Consider the following 23,019-nt stretch of genomic DNA (forward strand, 5'->3'; position numbering starts at 1 on the left):
TATTCTAATATTATAGAACTATGTATGGGTTTTGTGGGTTTTGTGATCCAAGTAGCAGGATTGCTTACACTCCAACCTAAGACTTGCACTATATGCCTTTCCTGCTCTGGGTCCCTTCAAGGTCAGAAGCCTTCTAGACTACTGAATACTGCCAGAAGCAGTATTTCCAAAGATGGAAGGATGCTGCCTTCAAAGCCCAAAATTAGCCTGGCAGGTATTGGGTTTTCCATTTATTACAGAAGGCTCAGGATGCAATAATTTGTCCTTGTTTTTGGAAGGGAGTGTTTGGCATATTCCAGACCACCACACTTCTAAACATTTCACCATGGCAAATAATTAGATGTTCTTGGTTTATTTAGTTGACATTTCCTAAAATCATGGGGTCCCTAAGAGCCGGACATGACTGAGCAACTAACACTTTCACTTTCCTAAAGTTCTGCCCTTTCAAATTTCGTCTTTTTTTCTTCATATGAAGCTATGGGACAATTTCTATGGCTCTCCATTGAAAGATGAACATATTTTAAACATTTCCTCCTGTGATATAAAGTACACTCCCTTCATCCAAGGCAGTTTAACTTCAGCTTCATTTGTGCTTCATGTAACTTGAAGTAATTTTAGATTTCAAGCTTGTATCATGGCATGAAATGAAGTGGAACTATTGAAAAATGCAAACTAGATGTCATGCAGTTTCCTAAGACTATAAAAGAAATACACTGATCTTGTGGGGCAATTCAGGATGTGGAGCAGTAGCCAAGCAAGAACCAAATGTTGTTAACACACCCTGCCCTTGGATTTGAATGTAGATACTCATGGATGCTATTTCAGGTTGATATTTTAGATAAGGAGTTGTTTTAGGGAAAGAAACATATATACTATCATTTTCAAAGGGTAATAATGTTCAAACCCTAAAATATCTTGTTTTAAATTCTGTTGCTGAACATCAACATTATTGCTAAATTTACCTTTTTCTTTTCTTTTTTTTAATCAGATAACTTTGTAGTTGATTCCAGTTCCTGTGTGCGTGCTTGTCCTAGTTCCAAGATGGAAGTGGAAGAAAATGGGATTAAAATGTGTAAACCTTGCACTGACATTTGCCCAAAAGGTACTGATTTTGTACTGTCATTCTATGATAAAAATGCATTATTTTATTGACTAAAGAAAATTTTTCTCAACTCCCTGAACTTGTTTCTACAGCATGTGATGGCATTGGCACAGGATCGTTGATGTCAGCTCAGACCGTGGATTCTAGTAACATCGACAAATTCATAAACTGCACCAAAATCAATGGGAATTTGATCTTCCTTGTCACTGGTATTCATGGGTCAGTATTACATTTTTATAGAAAATTTTGTTGTAAAATATACACAGAGTTTAAGAGATTCTTTAGTTTTGTCAGTCTGATTCATTTTGACACAGGGCTCCATTATATATTAATGCTTTTTTCCAGCAAAATCAATGTCAGATTTCACCAGTGGTAATTGTAAACCAAATTTTGCAAGAATAATCCAGAGTATAAGTTTGGTGACTACCTGGATTTGAAAATAGGTGTATTTACAGGATATTCTCCTCAAATCCATAGATTTAGTGAGTTTGACACATTTGTAGATGTATTTAGGGAAACGTTATCGGTGAGTAAAGTGGGAAATTTCATTCAAATCCCTAACCCAATTAGTTCAAGATGACATAAATTAATTTTGTTGAAATATATTCCACAGAAAAGTCAGTAAGTTGTAATTCTGAGCTTTCAGGTATTTTCTTTGCCCTGTTGTATCTTTTTAGGTTTTAGAGTTGAGAATTTAGTACTATTGTGAGAAATCTATTAAGTGGATTTCATTTTAGCAATAAAAATTGTAACATTTTCTAGGCTTCTTCATTCTAGAACCACCTGCTGGTTTTAATGCGAAAAATGACCAAATTTGTATTCTTTCAGTTGCAATGAAAATGTCAATATTTTTATGTTATATTTTATCTATTTGTCTATATCACTACTTAATCCCTAAATATTAGTGCCACAGGCTACAGAAAAAGAATATCACTCACATATTTCAATTCAAAAGACCTACTGTAAACATATAACACTTCTAGAAGCAAAACAACTTAACACATTATGAATAAATATGTCAAATAGGAACAGCAAGAGAAATAGAACAAAATGATTCTTTCTATTCAAATAAATTACTTTAGGTCTTAGTACATAAAGCATTTCTTTGCTTTAAAATGTAACTTTTAGTATAGATCTATGCCAGAAATACCAAAAGGTGTTTCTTGTTGCTGCTATTGGTGTTTGGTTTCTTTTTGTTTTTTAAATAAGGTCCAGATTTAAAATCTCTTTTAAAAAATATGCACATGATTACTCTATTCTTGCATGGCAACAGTCTGTTGGAGCTGGGTGGTACTAGCCTTTTGAGATGGGACACATTTGATTGAATTCACCATAGTCCCCACTGGCCCTCTATATCCATTTACATTGTTATATTTGCCTTCTCGGCTCCATTGAGTAAGAGGCCTGGGCCAATATTTAAGTTCATCTATATAATTTAACATATGTGTATCATTTAGTAAAACAACATATCCACATTTTAGGTATTTTGTAAAACCAAATATCACTGTGCATGAAAGATCATATTATGTTAACAGTGTTTTCTGAGAAATAAGAAGACACAGCCCATCAATTCACACTGACTGCTTCCACATGGATAGATTAATCATAAATGAATGGACCTCAAGTCCAAATGCATGGGAAAAGATTTAAAAACATAGTCTCATGAATTGCTTTCAGTTCAGTTCAGTGCAGTCAGTCGTGTCCGACTCTTTGTGACCCCATGAACCGCAGCATGCTAGGCCTCCCTGTGCATTACCAATTCCCGGAGTCCACCCAGACCCATGTCCATGTAGTTGGTGATGCCATCCAACCATCTCATCCTCTGTCATCCCCTTCTCCTGCCTTCAATTTTCCCAGCATCAGAGTCTTTTCCAATGAGGCTCTTCGCATCAGGTGGCCAAAGTATTGAAGTTTCAATTTCAACATCAGTCCTTCCAATGAACACTCAGGACTGATCTCCTTTAGGATGGACTGGTTGGATCTCCTTGCAGTCCAAAGGACTCTCAAGAGTCTTCTCCAACACCACAGTTCAAAAGCATCAATTTTTCTGTGCTCAGCTTTCTTTATAGTCCAACTCTCACATCCATACATGACCACTGGAAAAACCATAGCCTTGACCAGACGGACCTTTGTTGGCAAACTAATGTCTCTGCTTTTTAATATGCCATCTAGGTTGGTCATAACTTTCCTTCCAAGGAGTAAGCATCTTTTAATTTCATGGCTGCAGTCACCATCTGAAGTGATTTTGGAGCCCAAAATAAGAAAGTCAGCCACTGTTTCCACTGTTTCCACATCTATTTGCCATGAAGTGATGGGACCAGATGCCATGATCTTAGTTTTCTGAATGTTGAGCTTTAAGCCAACTTTTTCACTCTCCTCTTTCACTTTCATCAAGAGGCTTTTTAGTTCTTCTTCACTTTCTGCCATAAGGGTGGTGTCATCTGCATATCTGAGGTGAATTGCTTTAGACAAGTGATTTTCATTACAATCAGACCCAACATCCATCATTTTTATATTAAGTATTTTAATACTTCTCAATTTTGAAATAAAAGTCATAGATTATGTACTCTACCTATAAACATAGTTTTATAAAGTCATTATAATTGTAATTTCAAGAAGAATTTTGAAAAATAATGTTTAATAAAATATGTATTGATAGGAAAATGATCAGCTACTTTTTGTCATAAAAGTTTGGATTCATAGGAGGGAAGATTAGAAGTCACTCTGTGCATGAAGTATGGGGAAATAAAGTGCAAAGGAACAGATGAACACTGGAATATTGTTGTATGAATAGAGGCCACATTACTACAGACTTACACACAAAATATTATGCACTATGAAGTTTGTTCACATGAGCTTCTAAACTGGGTAGAGCATTTTAAGATGGTTCAAGACATGAAGCAATCTTTTGCTTTGAAAGGTATTTAACTTGGCATGGGATTATTACTAAATCCTGTAGTGTCCCTCAATCTCAGTTATAACTGAAACCTCTTGATGGATGTCCCAGATGACCATACATTCACAAGTATGAGCAGAATTGTTATAAAACATCAGACTAATCCAGACTTTCAAGGAGAACACTAAATGAAAAATTACAAAAATCAACTCACATGAATTAGAAATAGAAAGGTAAGCCAAGTTTCTCTTAAAAATAAGAGTCAAATTTTCTACTTGATTAACTTGATCCAGACTGGACTGGAGTTTGGTTTGAGTGTCTACCATGGACAATCTGCATTGAGCTGAGTGGTTTCCATGTCAAACACTCAATGTCCTCCCATATGGAGTTGAGAACTATATTAAAAATAAGTAACTACCTCTTCTGGGTGTTGTGGGGATTCAAAGCAAATATATGTATATATATTTTTAAGGGTTTGGTCCAATACCTAGAATAAAGTAAATCTTAATAAATGGTATAAAAAAGAAAGAAAAAGATGGGAAAAGGAGAAAAAGAAGAGAAACACCACACCACAATGAAAATAACAAAATAAAACTTAAAACAAAACAAAACACTAAAGCCCCCTGCCCAGAATTAAAGAAAGTTTAAAACATTTAGAGAAAAAGGCAGTTCAAAAGCAAATCTCGGTGACTATATCTAGTATCTGGTTTATAGCACAGCATATAGTGTAACAGATATTATTTCATAGACTATTGGAAACTGAATAAAGTCAAACTTATCTTTACACCAATACTTACCTTATGACAAATCATACTTCCTACCTCAGATGATTACGATTTGTCTTTCTTTAATTATAGCAATTAAATGTAACATTATAATTGATATTATTGTGTCTCAACCATAGTATAAAGGTATTTTCAGGACAAATATATATATATGAAAAATGATATGTTCCTCCTTTCTAGTCTCATGTCAACATGAAACGTATATTCTGAAGCCTTTTGCTTTCATCTTAGGAAAGTATTAATATAAAGTTAATTGAGTAGATCTCAGATACTTAGGTATAGGCACATGTGTAATCATGTATGTATTGTGTGTGTGTATAGACAGAGATTTTGAAAGTGAATAATATGAGGTATTATAAACAGAAAGCTTTTAGTAAATTAACAAAATGCTTTATTCCACTTAATTCTCATTATCCTCAGTCTTCTACTAACTAGGTTTTGATAGGTTGTATCATTTGATTAAAATAGCTAGGGTATTTCTTTAAACTAATGGAAAGGAAAAATCCATAATCAAATGAGATTATACATTTCAAAATCAAATTTTTGCTAAAAATAAATTTACTGTGAAGTCAATTAAAATGTTAATGATGAAAGAGTTCAAGGAAATATTCACTTTATAGCACAATGCCACCCTGGCTAGAAATAAAGTAGACACTCTTATTTTCTTATTTAGAATGGGAACTGCAGGCATAATTCAGTGTTCAGGGTTATCATAGGATCTCCTTTCATGTTTTGTCATGTCTAACAATGCTCATGTGCATATGCTGAGAGCAATAAAATGCTCACCAAATAAGCATACCCATGCTGTGTCACAATCTGACACTAATAAGAAAGTGCTTAGATGATAGACTGTAATGATGATAGATAATGGGAAACAGAGACTGTAATGATGATAGATAATGGGAAACAGATTATGAGTTTGGTGGAAAAAATAATGTGATTTCAATGGAACTGTGAAAATATGTTTCTCTCCCTTTATTCTGAGCTTTACTGGGTCATCAGACACACTCACAGAGTGGACACACTGTTCGTTTTCATGACCCTACATTTAGCTAGGAAAGTTCTCAATTTTAAACTACTATGGATTTCAAGTGACTTGATGGAACTCCCTAAGGTTACTTTGAAGTCGGTAAGTGGGATTCTGTCAACTTATTTTATGGGAGTCCTGAATCTCTAAAATTAAGTATATAAAATTTCTGTGGTCCACTGGGTTTCGTGTTAACAGTCTAGAATTTATTTCAACCCTGGCAACAGGTAAGTGTTCTCAGTAAAAGTTTGGACTGGCCCCGTTATTGCATGTTTGCCCTCAACTTTGAGTGCTTCTCAATAAAGCGAGAATATTTGATTATATTACTCGAGCGTTCTGTATATTGCTTTACCTCAAAGAACAAATGTAGAAAGCTCATTCTACTACTGCAGAGCTGGCATTTCCCTGCATATGGAAATCTTTGCATATTAGAAAATCACAGCAACAGAGTTTTCCCACACAAGGACCTAATTTTGTGGCCCCATGAAGCATACATGTTCATTCCGTATATCTTCAATTTCAAATAGAGCAAATTTGCCAGAATATTTGAATTAGATTTTAAGCCTTTGAAATGCATGTCTCTTTAAGGAAAATCTTTATGTGTGAACTACAGAGAAACTCATTTATAGTGTTTCCAAGCCTTTTATAACATGCCATGTTAAACTAATAGTACAGTATATAGATTACACTTCTTGATTTTTTTAGTTGGAAGTAGTAATTTCATCAAGCAAAGTTTTGTTTTTTTTTTTCTTTTAAAAGATATGGGATTGTTCACAGTATAAATGAACATGTTTATGAACCAAGCTAAGAGAAATCAGTACAAGGCAGTTTCAGAGATCAAGGTTGCTGAACTAATACTGAATTTTCAAAGGCTCTAATGACTGGGTAAATAAAAGCCAATGGATTCAGGCCCAAATTCTTGGAAGACAGGCCTATGTATTTGTCAGGGGATTGCAGAACACCTTGACTGATAAACTCCAATGGATCATGTATCCTAGGTTATATTCCCACATGAAAAAGAGGGTTCTCAGATACTGCTAAAACAACAGATATCCACAGCAAGGATAAAATTCAGCTGATTGCTAAAGATGGATACAAACTTCTAAAAAGCCTCATTAGTCGATTTTAGAAGTTTGATCTTTCTTGAAGGAATGACCAATATATGCAATTTAACTTTTTTATGTGTTAGTATGAGGTTTTTACTTGACCAGAATAACACAGAATAGCACCTTTTAAAGTAATAAAACCTAAAAAAATTTACTATATGTTGCCTAAGAAAATATGAAGGTAGTGCTTGAATTACTGAGAAATGTTGGATGTTATGTTTATATTTGCCTTAATATTTAAGTATGCATGGTGAACATGTTTAAATGAAAAATATTATCCAGAGATAAAAACTTCTAAAAGAAATCCATCAACTATTTAATATTAAAAGTATTTTATATTTATTTTGGAAAGACAAGGCCATTATTTATCAGTAACATTTATTTAAATATATCTATATATATGCATTAAGAGATGGTATTTTAAAAAATCTTCAAAATGCACAACACCTTTTGAGTATTATTAAATTTATGGTAAATTTTATTTTCAAATGTTAGTATGATTCATATAGATGGAAGCTAATAGTTCCTGTCTTATGAACGTAAACATAAATAAATCAGATAGGAGCAAGATTGCATTCATAATCAATGTGAAGATACAGAAAAAAATGTTTACGTTCTGTATTTGTTTTTATCCTTCTTATGAAATTGCAAGTTCTGTTAGCACTTTAGTGTGCTTTGAGAAGCCCAAAAGTTAGTTATTCTTGCCATAACATAATTTATTTGCAGAGTATATTTTCCCAGTTGAGAATAGACTTTTAAAGGCAAAATAAAATGGCTAATAAATGAAATTGCGATATGTGGAGATTTCTTCAGGAGAGTCAAATTCAACCATTCCTCTGGATCTAGAATAGCCTTCAATCAAGAATTTATATTGTGTCATAAAGGTGTCCTCAAAGTGCATTTTGATCCCCTTCCACATCTTGCATAGAAAAGTCTGCATAAAACATTGCTAAACTTCCTATTGGACTTTGCTGGTCCCTCAGTGGTAAAGAATCCACCTGCCAATGCACGAAAAAGGGGTTCAATCCCTGGGTCAAGAAGTTCCCCTGGAGAAAGAAATGGCAACTCACTCCACTATTCTTGCCTGGGAAATCCCATGGACAGAGGAGCCTGGTGGGCTACAGTCCATGGTGTCAGAAAAGAGTTGGACACATTTTAGGGACTAAACAACAACAACCTTCTCATTGCTAATTAAAGTTCAATTTGAATGGAATAATTGCTGTCACATTTCTCATATTTTTCACTCCTTTCTCTAATTTTAAATTTGACTTCATTTTTTCCTTGATTTTCTAGGGACCCTTACAATGCAATTGAAGCCATAGACCCAGAAAAACTGAATGTCTTTCGGACAGTCCGAGAGATAACAGGTAACTTTTTGTGTGAGTTTGTTGTGTTATGAACTATGGGAATTTTAGTGTTTTGTTGAAAATATTACATAGTATTGGAATTTTCAAAGCACATTCTAGTTTTAAGAAAAGCATTATTTAAAATGATGAATGTCTTAATTCCTTAGCATTTGTGCACATTTTGAAAACTGTGGAACTAGAAAAATAAAGTACCCTTGAAATTTTGATGTTACTGTTTTTGAAAATGTCAGTGGGTTTTTGAACCCATTTTTTTTTCCTATTTAGTTTTCACAAGTACTGTTGAAAATGAGTAACATGTAGGATTCATTTAGCACATGTTTATTGAGGACCTGATGTTTTCAGCACTGTCAGAGTGGTTGATATGGGGACTATAGACATGAATTAGGAATGAGCTTGCTATCAAAGAATATAAAATCAAGTGAGGAGGGTTAGGTATAAACATATATTTCAGGATGCAAGACAGACAGCTGATGTTGTAAATGTACAGAGAAGATGGCAAAAGATTTTAGGGAAATTGAAGCAATATTTTTCTATGTATCTAGTTAGACTAAATATCTTTGCTTTTAGAAGGATGAATCCAATTAAGAATCATTTAAATCTTTATACTATACAGTGATATGATTCTATATGTCTGAAAAACATTCATTCTTCATGTTCATTATTCTGACATTCATTATCTATTGAGGACTGCAGTCCAGAAACTTTGGGTAAGACATTGAATCTTGGAAGAAAAAACATGAGATAGAATGGTTCAAAAATAGGAATATTTTTTGTCCTTTTCTTGCCTTCCATTTTCATCATATCTCCAGAATAATTAGTATTAAACACTGTTACTAAGACAAATGACATTCTGAATTTTTGTTACACCTATGGTTTGTAGGTTTCTTGAACATACAGTCATGGCCTCCAAACATGACCGACTTCAGTGTTTTTTCTAACTTGGTAACCATTGGTGGAAGAGTACTCTATAGGTAGGTATATATGTAATATTAAAGTAATGTTAGTGTTTGACAGGTATGGAGTACATGATGCGAAACATAAAACAGTAACTTCTTTTCAATCGTATGTTATCATAATTAAAAGATAGAGTTGAGTGACTTGGTAATGGCATCGATATATGGGATACAAATGCTGTTTTACCAGGAAGTTCTCATTTGGTATCTGAATCTATCATTTGGACAAAGCGTCATAGCACTGATGTTTTAGAAATTGGTTCTCCACCCTACATGCAGTGCTGATTAATAATGGACAGAAAATCAGGGCTCAGAAGTTTTTGTTGTTCTAAAGTTCTAATGTCAGTATATTTACTCATATAATAAAAATGTTTTATTTATTAAGCCACTGCTTTTATTTTACTTTAGAATTCATCTGGATGAAATTGTTATTTATGAACAGTTAAAAGTTGATTTATATCAGATGACTTAGACTTAATTTTTCTACTTAAATCTGAAAGATGTCAAAAATCAATACTGTCATCAAATACTCTGTAATTATAGTTCACAGAAAGTCTATTGAATTAAAATAGGTATATCTGTAAGAGGTTCTAAAATGTAAATGTAATAAAAAAGGAACATGCTATGTGGAACCAATTTTCACTATCCATTGAATAAAATATTATAAATCTAAGTCAAGGCATTGTTATGCTCATGTTGTAATCAACAATTAGGGGTGGTCATGATGGGAAGAAAGAATTGAGAGAAAAAAAAAAAAAAAAGAATTGAGAGGGCAAATTACTTCCCAGTTCGGTACACACACACATTGTATAAATGTGTATTATAGTTCATCTTGCATTTATTTATATATATAATACATGAGAAAAAATCTGAGTATTAAAAGTAAAGCAAACTTAGATTTATAAGGGAGCAAAAGGGGACAGCTTTGATCTCTAAAATATAAAATAATGTTCGTAAGTTGATTGAGATTTGGGAAACAGTTATTCTTTAGAGAATGAATAAAGAATTTAATTACAAAGTTGACCATGTTGAAATGAAAACAGCATCCTTGAAATGATAATTTGTTTCCACAGTATAGTTGTTACTTAACTTTTAGAGATGCTTTCTAATTTATCCAAGCCTTCTGAGTATTTGTTTTTAATTTTAGTTTAATTTTATTCTTCTCTTTAATTTTTGACATCTTCTATCTGTATATATTTTTCAACTATTATAATTATATTTTGGTTTCTGAGGTATAAATTAAAGCTAAATATCCATAGTCATTCTCTGTGATATGTACCCTCTGAAAGTGTGTCTAAATTTACTTAATAGAGTAGAATTAATACCTTATTTTGGATAGGTGAACAATCACCCTATCAACATGTATTTAATTATTCAGTCTTAATCCAGGATTTCATTCTTGATGAATTTAAGATTGAGAAAGGCAGTGAGTAGCTATGTCGGTGGTACATATGTAGAGAGAAATAGAGATATCACTGATATTCATATTTCTAAAAGATGAGCTTTTTTGAGGGGGGGGTCAAATGATTACTTTTGAAAGTGTCAGTGTATAGCATTCTAAAGAAATAATGTTTGGATTACAAGTTTACTTATTTAATCTTTTTTATGCTCTATTAACATTGTTTGTGGAGTAAAATATGACAACCTTATTTTTCTTGAGGAATGCATGTCATGGCCAGAAAACAATTACTGTCATTTCATTTTTTCCCTTCCCCTCTCTTTAGTGGTCTTTCCTTGCTGATCCTCAAGCAACAGGGCATCACTTCTCTACAGTTCCAGTCCTTGAAAGAAATCAGTGCGGGAAACATCTATATCACTGACAACAGCAATCTGTGCTATTACCATACCATTAACTGGACAACACTCTTCAGCACAGTCAACCAAAGGATAGTGATTCGGGACAACAGGAAAGCTGAAAACTGTAGTAAGTACATTACCCAGGCAATAAAACCTAGAAACTTTAAACATCTTTTTTATATTCTACATTGTATAAAACAATTAAAAATCATAGGTCAGGATTGTCCTTTTTTTTCTCAACACTTAAAAAAGGTTGGTATAAAACAATCAGAAGGGTGACTTTTATAACATATTGCATGTTTTCATTATGTATTTCATGTTCTCAAATCTTGCCTAATCTTAAGAAATTCCTGTAGAGATTTAGAGTCAACAGGTGTAAGTGGAACCTGGGAATCTAAATATTTAATAGGCATCCCAGGTGCTTCCTCAAATTCAATCAATTTGTGGAAATCCACTTTTAAATCTTCTGTTTACTCTTTGTTTCAGTGAATTTGGTGACATAGAAAAGCAAAATATTTGCCATTTAGAGGTGGTGGGGAAAAAAAGGACATTTTCTTTTCTTTTTTTTTTGATAGGTTTTTTTTTTTTTTTTTTTTTTTAATTTATTGTTATTATTTTTTTTTCCAGTGGGTTTTGTCATACATTGATATGAATCAGCCATGGATTTACATGTATTCCCAATCCCGGTCCCCCCTCCCACCTCCCTCTCCACCCGATTCCTCTGGGTCTTCCCAGTGCACCAGGCCGGAGCACTTGTCTCCTGCATCCCACCTGGGCTGGTGATCTGTTTCACCATAGATAGTATACATGCTGTTCTTTTGAAATATCCCACCCTCACATTCTCCCACAAAGTTCAAAAGTCTGTTCTGTATTTCTGTGTCTCTTTTTCTGTTCTGCATATAGGGTTATCGTTATCACCTTTCTAAATTCCATATACATGTGTCAGTATGCTGTAATGTTCTTTATCTTTCTGGCTTACTTCACTCTGTATAAGGGGCTCCAGCTTCATCTCATTAGGACTGGTTCAAATGAATTCTTTTTAATGGCTGAGTAATATTCCATGGTGTATATGTACCACATCTTCCTTATCCATTCATCTGCTGATGGGCATCTAGGTTGCTTCCATGTCCTGGCTATTATAAACAGTGCTGCGATGAACATTGGGGTGCACGTGTCTCTTTCAGATCTGGTTTCCTCAGTGTGTATGCCCAGAAGTGGGATTGCTGGGTCATATGGCAGTTCTATTTCCAGTTTTTTAAGAAATCTCCACACTGTTTTCCATACCTCAACATAATAAAAGCTATATATGACAAACCCACAGCAAGCATCACCCTCAGTGGTGAAAAATTGAAGGCATTTCCCCTGAAATCAGGAACAAGACAAGGGTGCCCACTCTCACCACTACTATTCAACATAGTGTTGGAAGTTCTGGCCACAGCAATCAGAGCAGAAAAAGAAGTAAAAGGAATCCAGATAGGAAAAGAAGAAGTAAAACTCTCACTGTTTGCAGATGACATGATCCTCTACATAGAAAACCCTAAAGACTCTACCAGAAAATTACTAGAGCTAATCAATGAATATAGTAAAGTTGCAGGATATAAAATTAACACACAGAAATCCCTTGCATTTTCTTTTGAAATATGTAACAATGCTCTTGTAAAAGTTTGCCATTCAAGAAGAAAGTTCATTTCATAAATTAGTTTTTATAGTCGTGGAGTTTTCTTTTTTTCATTTATTTTACTGCATATTATTTTTTCCATCATTTATTTGTCACATGGAAGCAAATAGTGTTTTTTTGAGTACATAATTAAGCCATTCCCATCTTATACTTTGATATTCTAATGACTAATACTTAATTCTTCTCTGTTTTTCTTCTTAGTAATATTTTCTTCTACATCCTATAGGTGACATACTAGGAATATAGTACTGATTTACTTATGATAAATATAAAATAAAAATACTTCAAATTCAAATGATCTGCTAACAAATGCATGTTCTTATTGTGGTCATGATAGATCAATCCTTTTTAAAAGTTTCATTCCTTATTTTTTTGTTAGGAAGTCTTCTTGCTTCTTTGATCTCAACATCAGAACAATCACAAGGGTATACATACGTAATGATTAAGTTCATTAAGCATCCTAATGAATAGTACAGGACACATTGAAAAAAAGGGTAACTCTTAAGAAGTTCAGTTCAGTTCATTCGCTCAGTTGTGTCCAACTCTTTGCGACCCCATGAATCGCAGCACGCCAGGCCTCCCTGTCCATCGCCAGCTCCCAGAGTTTACTCAAACTCATGCCCATCGAGTCGGTGATGCTATCTAGCCATCTCATCCTCTGTCATCCCCTTCTCCTCCTGCCCCCAATCCCTCCCAGCATCAGGGTCTTTTCCAACGAGTCAACTCTTTGCATGAGGTGGCCAAAGTATTGGAATTTCAGCTTCAGCATCAGTCCTTCCAATGAACACCCAGGACTGATCTCCTTTAGGATGGACTGGTTGGATCTCCTTGCAGTCCAAGGGACTCTCAAGAGTCTTCTCCAACACCATAGTTCAAAAGCATCAGTTTTTCAGTGCTCAACTTTCTTCACAGTCCAACTCTCACATCCATACATGACCACTGGAAAAACCATAGCCTTGACTAGATGGACCTTTGTTGGCAAAGTAATGTCTCTGCTTTTTACTATGCTATCTAGGTTGGTCATCACTTTCCTTCCAAGGAGTAAGCATCTTTTAATTTCATGGCTGCAGTCACCATCTGCAGTGATTTTGGAACCCCAGAAAATAAAGTCTGACACTGTTTCTGCTGTCTCCCCATCTATTTGCCATGAGGTGATGCGACCAGATGCCATGATCTTAGTTTTCTGAATATTAAGCTTTAGGCCAACTTTTTCACTCTCCTCTTTCACTTCCATCAAGAGGCTTTTTAGTTCCCTTCACTTTCTGCCATAATGGTGGTGTCATCTGCATATCTGAGGTTATTGGTATTTCTCCTGGCAATCTTGATTCCAGCCTGAAGTTAACATGACTTAAATTTACCAGGTTATTTGGTCAGTTAATTATTTATTTGTATCCCACCTTGTTCCAGAAAGGGTTTAAGGCAGCTTAGGTTAGTAATTTTTATAAAATATAACTTATAGTTTGTGAGGAATTCACACTTTAGTTCTCTTGGATCCTTAAATATATTTTCCAGAGAAAACAGACCTATTTCAACATGATTGCAACATGAAATTCTTGTTTTGAGTGAACTTAAGTTCTTATATATTATTTTGTTCCTCATAGAATCAAGAAATATAAAATCTTATTATATATCAAAATATACATATCCACATTGAATGAGATTTATCCTTTTATTGAGCCTAGATTGTTTCCTTGGTTTTATATATTTCTGATTCCTGACAGAAAGCTTGCTCTTTTTTTCTGTAATACCTAAGGTTTTTATCCCATATTACTATATCTGTTTTTCTACATGCCCCAGACAAAGTAGATTATCCAGGGAAGTAAAATAGAATATTTTTCAACACTAACATAAATATTTCTCTAAGTCAGAGTTATACTCTCATGTTCTCTCACTTTGAAATTCTTTGTACACTGTTTGAAATTTTTGTTTTTGAAAAAATTTTTAGTACACTGTTTGAAAATTTTGTTTTTGGAAAAAACAAAACAAATTGAAAATAAAACAATAGTATTACTAGCTTTCAAAAATAAGACTTAACCATGAAAATAAAACCTGAAGAAAAAATAAAAGAATCAAAGAAAAACATTCTTTGACTCATTTAGTCATTTTTTAAGTCCTTTCTTTTACATTTTGTAAACCTGAATAAAAAACAAATGGGAAAAGAAAATGCAGAAATAAACTAGCTAAAAAAAGCAAGATAGGAAAAATTTATGCAATTATTTCTTATTTCTTTAAGACTTGTAAAATTTTCAAACAACCAAGAGAAGATTAATAATAATAACCTAAAATCTGACACGTTCTTCAGCTTTCAGCATTATATCTCTTGGACATTTAGCCACTTTTAAAACCGTGAACATATTTTATTGTTCTGTAGAGTTACGGTTGACTTAACAGTTTGAGGAAGAAATGAAACAGTTTGAAGAAAGCAGCTTTGAGGTGCTGTAGAATAAAATTAAGCATTTTATTTTTCATTTTTAACATCTTAGAGTGAAAAATTTTTGCATGAAATCCATTTATCAAAAGTTAGGCTTCGGTCTCATAGTACATTGGATCCAGCGTTCTTAGAAATGCAATTATCCCATAAACTTGATCTCAGAGGTGTTGCTGATGTTTACACTGAGCCTGCAATGGCTGCCCACATGCCATTGAGACCATTTTATTACCCACGGTATTATCTGCAAGTGGGTAAACTTAAATATTGTCTAATTTTAAATTGTAGATACTGCATTTTTAGACATTCTTTCTTAGTATACCACACACGAGATACACACAAGCACACATACATATTCATTACAAGACTTGGATACACAGACATACAGCATAAAGTATGTATTTATATACTCACAAAGCACATATACGTGTACACTACCCTAGAACACATGCACGCACACAGATAAATGCACATACCTACAGTCACCATAAAATACTCTCACTAAATCTATATATCACCTTGGTAGTTTAAAAGAAAAAAAAAAAGCCTTGATTTTTAAGTAATTTTTTTAGTTCAGCATGACTTAAAACAGTAATGACAATAAAAGAAAAACTTCACCTCATCTGTATAGTGTGACTATAACTTGAGCAGTCTTAATCTTTGAAGTCAAAAATTTCAAAAAAGACTTTATGGTTTGAAGAGATTGAGAGAAACCCCAGGGCATGAAAAGCTAGAACATTTTTTGCCTCCTTTATTTTTATGGTTTTGGGACAAAACAGTGCTAGTTGGAAGGAGATTTAGACTGTTTATAACAGTATTTGAGGTTTCTGTAAATAATTAAGCATAAACATTTTAACACCAGAATATAAACAATGAAGAGATAAAAATTAACGAAACTTTCATAATCTAGTTACATTTGAAATGATACATCTCCATTTTAAAATTATTTGCATGAATGCACTGAAACCCAGCATAAAGAGAGAAACCATATTCAATAATTATCTTTCCAAATGGAAATAATTTTATTTTTCTAATTATAATAGTTTATCATCATTAGAATACAAAACAATAGACATATATAAAATAATACATACTTTTTGGTAAATAGATAATGAAACATTTGATTAGAAGCCATAGCAATTAAAACTATGCTACTGGCATGAAAACAGACATATAGACCAGTGAAGCAGAATCAAGAGTCCAGAAATAAAACCACATGTAAGTTTAACTAATATTTAGTAAGGAAGACAAGAATATTCAATAAGAAAAGGATAATTGATCAGTAAATTAAGATGGGGAAATAATGATATTCACATGCAAAAGAAAGAAATCACACCCCTATCCTATACTACTCACAACAATGAACTCAAAAAGGATTAAGGACTTAAACATAAGACCACACAATATTCCTAGAAGAAACATTGAAGATTGTAGGTTCCTTGACATTGGTTTTGGTAATGACTTTACGGAAAGGACACTGAAAGCAGAAGCAACAAAAGCAAAAATAAGTGGGACTGCATCAAACTAAAAAGTTTATGCATAGCAAAAACAACAACAAAAGCAATCAACAAAATGTAAAGCCAAACTATCTAATTGGAGAAAATATTTGGAAGTCATGTATCTGATAAGGCCTTAATACAAGTATATATAAAAGTATATAAGGAACTCAAAAACTGAATAACAAACAATCTGGTGTAAAACTGCAGAGAATGTGAACAGATGTTTCTCTGAAGAAGACATGCAAATAGCAGCAAGTCATGAAAAGGTGCTCAACACTCAACGTCACTAATCAATGTGTGTGCTAAGTCCCTTCAGTCGTGTCTGACTTTTTTTCACCCTATGGACTGTAACCCGCCAGGCTCCTCCATCCATGGGATTCTCTAGACAAGAATACTGGAGTGGCTTGCCATTTCCTTCCCTAGGGGATATTCCTGACTCAGGGATAGAACCCATGTCTCTTACTTCTCCTGCATTGGCAGGCAGGTTCTTTACCACTAGCGCCACCTGGGGATAGGGAAATATTAATGCAAATTGAAACCACAGTGAGACATCAATTTATATCTGTTAGAATGGTTATTATCAAAAACCAAAGAGATAACAAGTGCTGGTGAGGGTGTGGAGAAAAGGGACCTCTAGTACACTGTTGGAGGGAATGTAAATTGAGGCAGTCATAATGGAAAATGGTATAGAAATTCCTCAAAAATTTAAAAATAAAATTACTATACCTAGCAATTTCACTTCTCTGCATCCTCACGTTCATTGCAGCACTATTCACAATAGTCAAGATATGGAAACAATGTGTCTGTCAACAGTTGACTGTAAAAAGCATATGTTTCATGTATATAGATTGATATATACACACAATGGAATATTCAACTATAAAAAAGAAGAAAATCCTTCCATATGTGGCAACATAGGTAGACATTCAGGACATCGATATTAAGTGGATTAAGTTAGACAGAGAATGACAAATATTGTATGATAGCACTTTGATGCAGAATCTAAAACCATTAAACTCACAGAAACAGTAGAATGATGACTGCCAGAATCTGAGGAGTAGGGGAAATAGTAAGATACTGGTCACAGTGTACAAACTTTAAGTTTTAAGTTCTGGAGATCTAAGGTTCAGTTCAGTTCAGTTCAGTTGCTCAGTCGTGTCCGACTCTTTGTGACCCCATGGACTGCAGCACGTTATCTTAACTCATGTCCATTAAGTCGGTGATGCCATCCAACCATTTCATCCTGTCATCCCCTTCTCGTCCCACCGTCAATCTTTCCCAGCATCGGGGTTTTTTCAAATGAGTCGCTTCTTCACATGAGGTGGCCAAAGTATTGGAGCTTCAGCTTCAGGATCAGTCCTTCCAATGAATATTCAGGACTGATTTCCTTTAGGATGGGCTGGTTGGATCTCCTTGCTGTCCAAGGGACTCTAAAGAGTCTTCTCCAACACCACAATTCAAAAGTATCAGTTCTTTGATGCTCAGCTTTCTTTATAGTCCAACTCTCACATCCATACATGACTACTGAATCTAAGGTACAACATAGCAACTATAGTTAACAAAACCCTGTTTTACCTTTGAAAGTTGCAATGAGAGTAGAGATTTTATGTTTCCACCACCACAACAACAAAATAGTAATTATGTGAAGTGAAGGATGTATTATATTAACTTATTGTGATCAACACTTATATGGGTATCAAATCACATTGTACATCTTAAATTTAAGCAATGTTAGAAGACTAAAAACTTTATCTAGTAAATCTGTAAAAAATAAAAAATGGTCATAATTGTGCAAACTTTGTCTTTTTATATAACAAAAATAAACATAATTAAAAGAAAAGAAAACAGAGTTTATCAGCTCACAGAACTGGGAAGTGCAAGGGGGATATTCCTTCAGGCACAGATGGCTCTAGGGGTTAAACATTATCATGACTCAATTCTTCGACATTGCCTGATTCTGCTTTCTTCATTAGTTGCATTGACTGCAGCCATGGAATTAGATGCTTACTCCTTGGAAGGAAAGTTATGACCAACCTAGATAGCATATTAAAAAGCAGAGACATTACTTTGTCAGCAAAGGTCCATCTAGTCACGGCTAAGGTTTTTCCAGTGGTCATGTATGGATGTCAGCGTTGGACTCTAAAGAAAGCTGAGTGCTGAAGAATTGATGCTTTTGAACTGTGGTGTTGGAGAAAACTCTTGAGAGTCCCTTGGACTGCAAGGAGATCCAACCAGTCCATCCTAAAGGAGATCAGTCCTGGGTGTTCATTGGAAGTACTGATGTTTTGAAGCTGAAACACCAATACTTTGTCCTCCTGATGCCAAGAGCTGACTCATTTGAAAAGACCCTGATGGTGGGAAAGATTGAGGGCAGGAGGAGAAGAGGACGACAGAGGATGAGATGGCTGGATGGCATCACCGACTCAATGGACATGGGTTTGGGTGGACTCCGGCAGTTGGTAATGGATATGGAAGCCTGGTGTGCTGCAGTTCACGGGGTGCAAAGAGTCGGACACGACTAAGCGATTGAACTGAACCATGCATACGATAGATAGCTAGTGGGAAACGGCTGTATACATAGGGAAGCTCAGCTCGGTGCTCTGTGAGGACCTAGAGGGCTGGGATGGGGCTTGGCTCAAGAAGGAGGAAGTGTGTGTATACTTTTAGCTGATTCAAGTTGTTGTACAAGAGAAACTAACAGACATTGTAAATCATCATCCTCCAATTAAAAAAGAAAAATTTAGAAGTCACTAAAAATGTTTATCCCTGCCCAGAACATTCTCCAGGGTTATGAGTGTGGGTCAAACAGCCCACTTTCTCTCTCCCAGCACCTATGTTGTGGAAAGAACCCTTTGTGACCCTGCTTGGGTCAAATATGCCTATCTCTGGACAGTTCAACTATTTTCTCTCTCCCACAAACTGTTCAAATATGTTTTTAAGTCAGTCCCTTCAAAGCATTTGAAGTGATATTTTATAGAAAGTGTTAGTTGCTCAATCATGCCCAGCTCTTTGGACCCCATGGACTGTATGTGGCCCGCCAGGTACCTCTGTCCATGGAATGCTCCAGGCAGGAATACTGAAAGGGTACCCATTCCTTTCTCCATGGGATCTTTCTGACTCGGGGGTCAAACCCATGTCTCCTACTTTGCAAGCAGATTCTTTACCGTCTGTTCCACCAGGGAGGCCTCATAATTTCTCTGCTTAAATCCTTTCATTAATTTCCTACAGATCTTTGACCAAAGCAGAAAAGCCTTTAAATCGCCAATAGTTCCTACACACTCTGGCCATTGCTCAGCTCAGTGGCTCATCAGATATTCCTTTCCCACTCAGTGTGCAAGTCCAGTCAATTTTGTGAAAGCGCTAATCTTATTCCCTGCTTAGACTCTTAATGGCTAGATTTGTAAAACCCAATTTTCCCCAGCCCTCTTTGCCTTAATAATTTTTATTTTATCCTTCTCATCTCAAATTGTTGTCCCTCTTTCTGTGGGCTGATCTTATGACACCTACCCATTAGGTTAGGAAAATCATTATATTCTCTGTCTCTCTCTATATATATACATATAGATAGATAGAGATTGTTTATATATATGTATAAAAATTATTTATCTAGTGCTGTCTTCATAACTAGGCTGTAAGCACGACATAACACAATATGTATGCTATTTCATATGTCCTTCTTATCCCCATTTCTTAGCAGTGTCCAGCATAAACTAAGAAATTTCTCAACAAATAGTTCTAAAAGTAAACATATGGGTATACTTGTATGTTTCCACATTTCTCTTAAGTACATTTACTGAGGGCATAGATAAATTAAAAAACTCTGCATTATATGCTAGTAATATGATGTCTAATCTACCCAGAAAGGTAGATGTTATTATTTGCTTACAGATAAGTAATATGTAAATAATTGCCCAAGGCTGCATGGCTAGTCATAGAGTAAAGATTTGATCTATGTTGATCCAATCAGAAAAAAACTGAATTATGACAACTAAATCATCTTTTTCAGCTTTCATAAAAAAAGATTAATTGCGTCTGCCCAAAGACATTCCAAGTCAAACCCATGCATCTACATATGGTAGGGAGTGCAAACAGCATATGTAGGTGGTCTTGTACAATGAAAAAGAAGATATTATTTCTGCCTTTGTGCTTACAGACAGGTACTTCATTTCAGTGTTTTGAGCTAATCCATTTACTTTCACACATGCAACACATAGCAAGATCCATTATTTAAGCTTGCCTCTATTTTAATGAAAGCAAGTTCAATATTCTCTGTAAAGCACATTATTATCTCTCCAAAATTTTAACAGACAGATACAAATCAGATGATATAAAGAAACAAAAAGTTTTGCAGCTTCCGAAAAAACAGAAGTTAAAGGTTGCCTAATGGCTACGTTGCTAAGGTTTCTTTAGAGTTCTTGATGGTGTTTCAAGCTGTAAGCCACCGAATAGGCGTTTTAGTCCTTCTTGTGGGACTATCACCCTGGAGGGTCAGAGGGCTGTTGAATTCTTAGTACTGATTGAAACCTTCTTTTCTCTTAAGAATTTCAAAGTAGTTTCCTTCATCTTTTGTTCTATGCTTTGTGGAGATGTTTCCCAAGGTTTCAGTCAGCAGAGTGACATTTGGAAAGAGTGAGAAGAAAGTAATTATTATAATTTCCTGCTTTTTATTGCTTTCCTCCAATAGATACTGTTTCCCTGATTCAAAGCTGCTCTGAAATTGAGCATCTGAATACAGACTGAGAAAAGTAATATGTATAGAAAGTAGTAGTATTGAGTGATGCCAATACTCTCTTCTTTAACTAAATCAAAGGAGAGAACAGAAAATCAAAGAAGGGACAAGAATGAGAGTAATTTTTTCAAACCCCCCAAAATTAATGCGAATAGGTGAAATAAATAGATCAAGGAATTGACGGACTATCATGAAATGGGCAGTACAAAGGTGTACTGATGGTTTTATCAACATCCCAAAAGAAGAAACTGAAAGCATATTTAAGGCCTTAGACAGAAGTTGATATACGAAGAATGTGAGGCATTGATTATATTTTCTACAAGGATAGGAAAGGGAGAGGTTCTTGATACTCTGCAGTATGATTTTAAATATAATATGCTTATCTTTACAAGTTGCTTTTATAATATAGCTTTTTTTTCCTTCTTTAAGGTTTCTTCTGATAATTATATTTATCCCATAAGCAAGTACATACAAAAATTGTATATAAATGTATATATGTGTCAGAATATGAAACACTCTATCAGTAACCTTAAAATCTCTCAATGCTTATAAAATGGGCATTAGATCTTAATATTTTAGTATCTCTGATCTTTTCTTCCTTTCAAATCTTCATTTGTTGTATAAAATTTGATTTTACATGTTTATATTCAGTCAGCTTGATTGAACTCTCTTTCTTATTCCTTACACCTTTATAAATTAATGGGAAGTTACTTGTACATCTAGGAATCAGTGATATGAGACTTATATTAAGATTTCCTTTCTACAGACATTTATTTTATACAGTGAAAGAGCCCTCTTTTTCTGCATTATGAATGAATCAAAAGGAGCGAACTCTTGCTATTTGTTCAAAATCAATATAACAGCTAAACTGTCAGCCTTTCCTGAGTAAAACATCAAATTGTTCAATTTTTGAATAGTTTCCCCAAAAGATGAGAAGAATCATTACAACATGTGCTATCTTAATTTCAGACATGGAATCACGGTTAAGCAAAGTCCACAAACTTTATAAGTTAGCTAAAATAGTTAATATTATGAGAATAACATTTCTTTAAGTTTTAAGGAAACACTCTGTATAGTCACTGTTTCTTCAGATTATCTTTTTAAATTATTTGAACGTCTACTGTAAATACAAACTATATCACTAAAATAGCAAATTAAAAATGTATGTAGCTCAAAAGCAAAAAAGATAAAATGAAAGAATAAACAATTTGATTTTCCAAAATATGTCATGAAAAACAGAAAAAAATGGGAAGAGGACAGTTTGGGTAAATAGTAAAATCGATGATTTTTAACTACAATGATCATATTAAAGGTAATTGGTTACATACTCTAAGAGCTGACTCATTGGAAAAGACTCTGATGTTGGGGAAGATTGAGGGCAAGAGGAGGAGGGGACAACAGAGGTTGAAATTGCTGGATAGCATCACTGACTCAATGGACATGAGTTTGAGCAGACTCCAGGAGATAATGAAGAACAGGGAAACCTGATATGCTGCAGTTCATGGAGTTTCAAAGGGTTGGACACAACTTTAGCAACTGAACAACAACAACAACCCTAATTAAAGGCAGAAATTGTCAGATTAGATTAAAAATGCAATTCCCAACTATATGCTGCCTATAGTACACAGTCTTCATTCATAAAGACACATATA

At 34.4% G+C, this 23,019-nt stretch overlaps 1 protein-coding gene across 1 annotated transcript in view; it reads left to right on the forward strand.

Moving 5' to 3' along the window:
- The window catches only part of ERBB4 (erb-b2 receptor tyrosine kinase 4), a 1,235,763-nt gene that overhangs the window by 914,481 nt on the left and 298,263 nt on the right, over nt 1-23,019 (forward strand). Inside the window, exons 8-12 of the mRNA XM_061147924.1 lie at nt 989-1,102; nt 1,195-1,321; nt 8,210-8,283; nt 9,164-9,254; nt 10,961-11,160. Of these exons, the coding sequence (XP_061003907.1) occupies nt 989-1,102; nt 1,195-1,321; nt 8,210-8,283; nt 9,164-9,254; nt 10,961-11,160 (606 nt within the window). The remainder of the gene's footprint in view (nt 1-988; nt 1,103-1,194; nt 1,322-8,209; nt 8,284-9,163; nt 9,255-10,960; nt 11,161-23,019) is intronic.

Source organism: Dama dama, chromosome 8, assembly GCF_033118175.1.
Source record: "Dama dama isolate Ldn47 chromosome 8, ASM3311817v1, whole genome shotgun sequence".
Classification (NCBI taxonomy): Eukaryota; Metazoa; Chordata; class Mammalia; order Artiodactyla; family Cervidae; genus Dama; species Dama dama.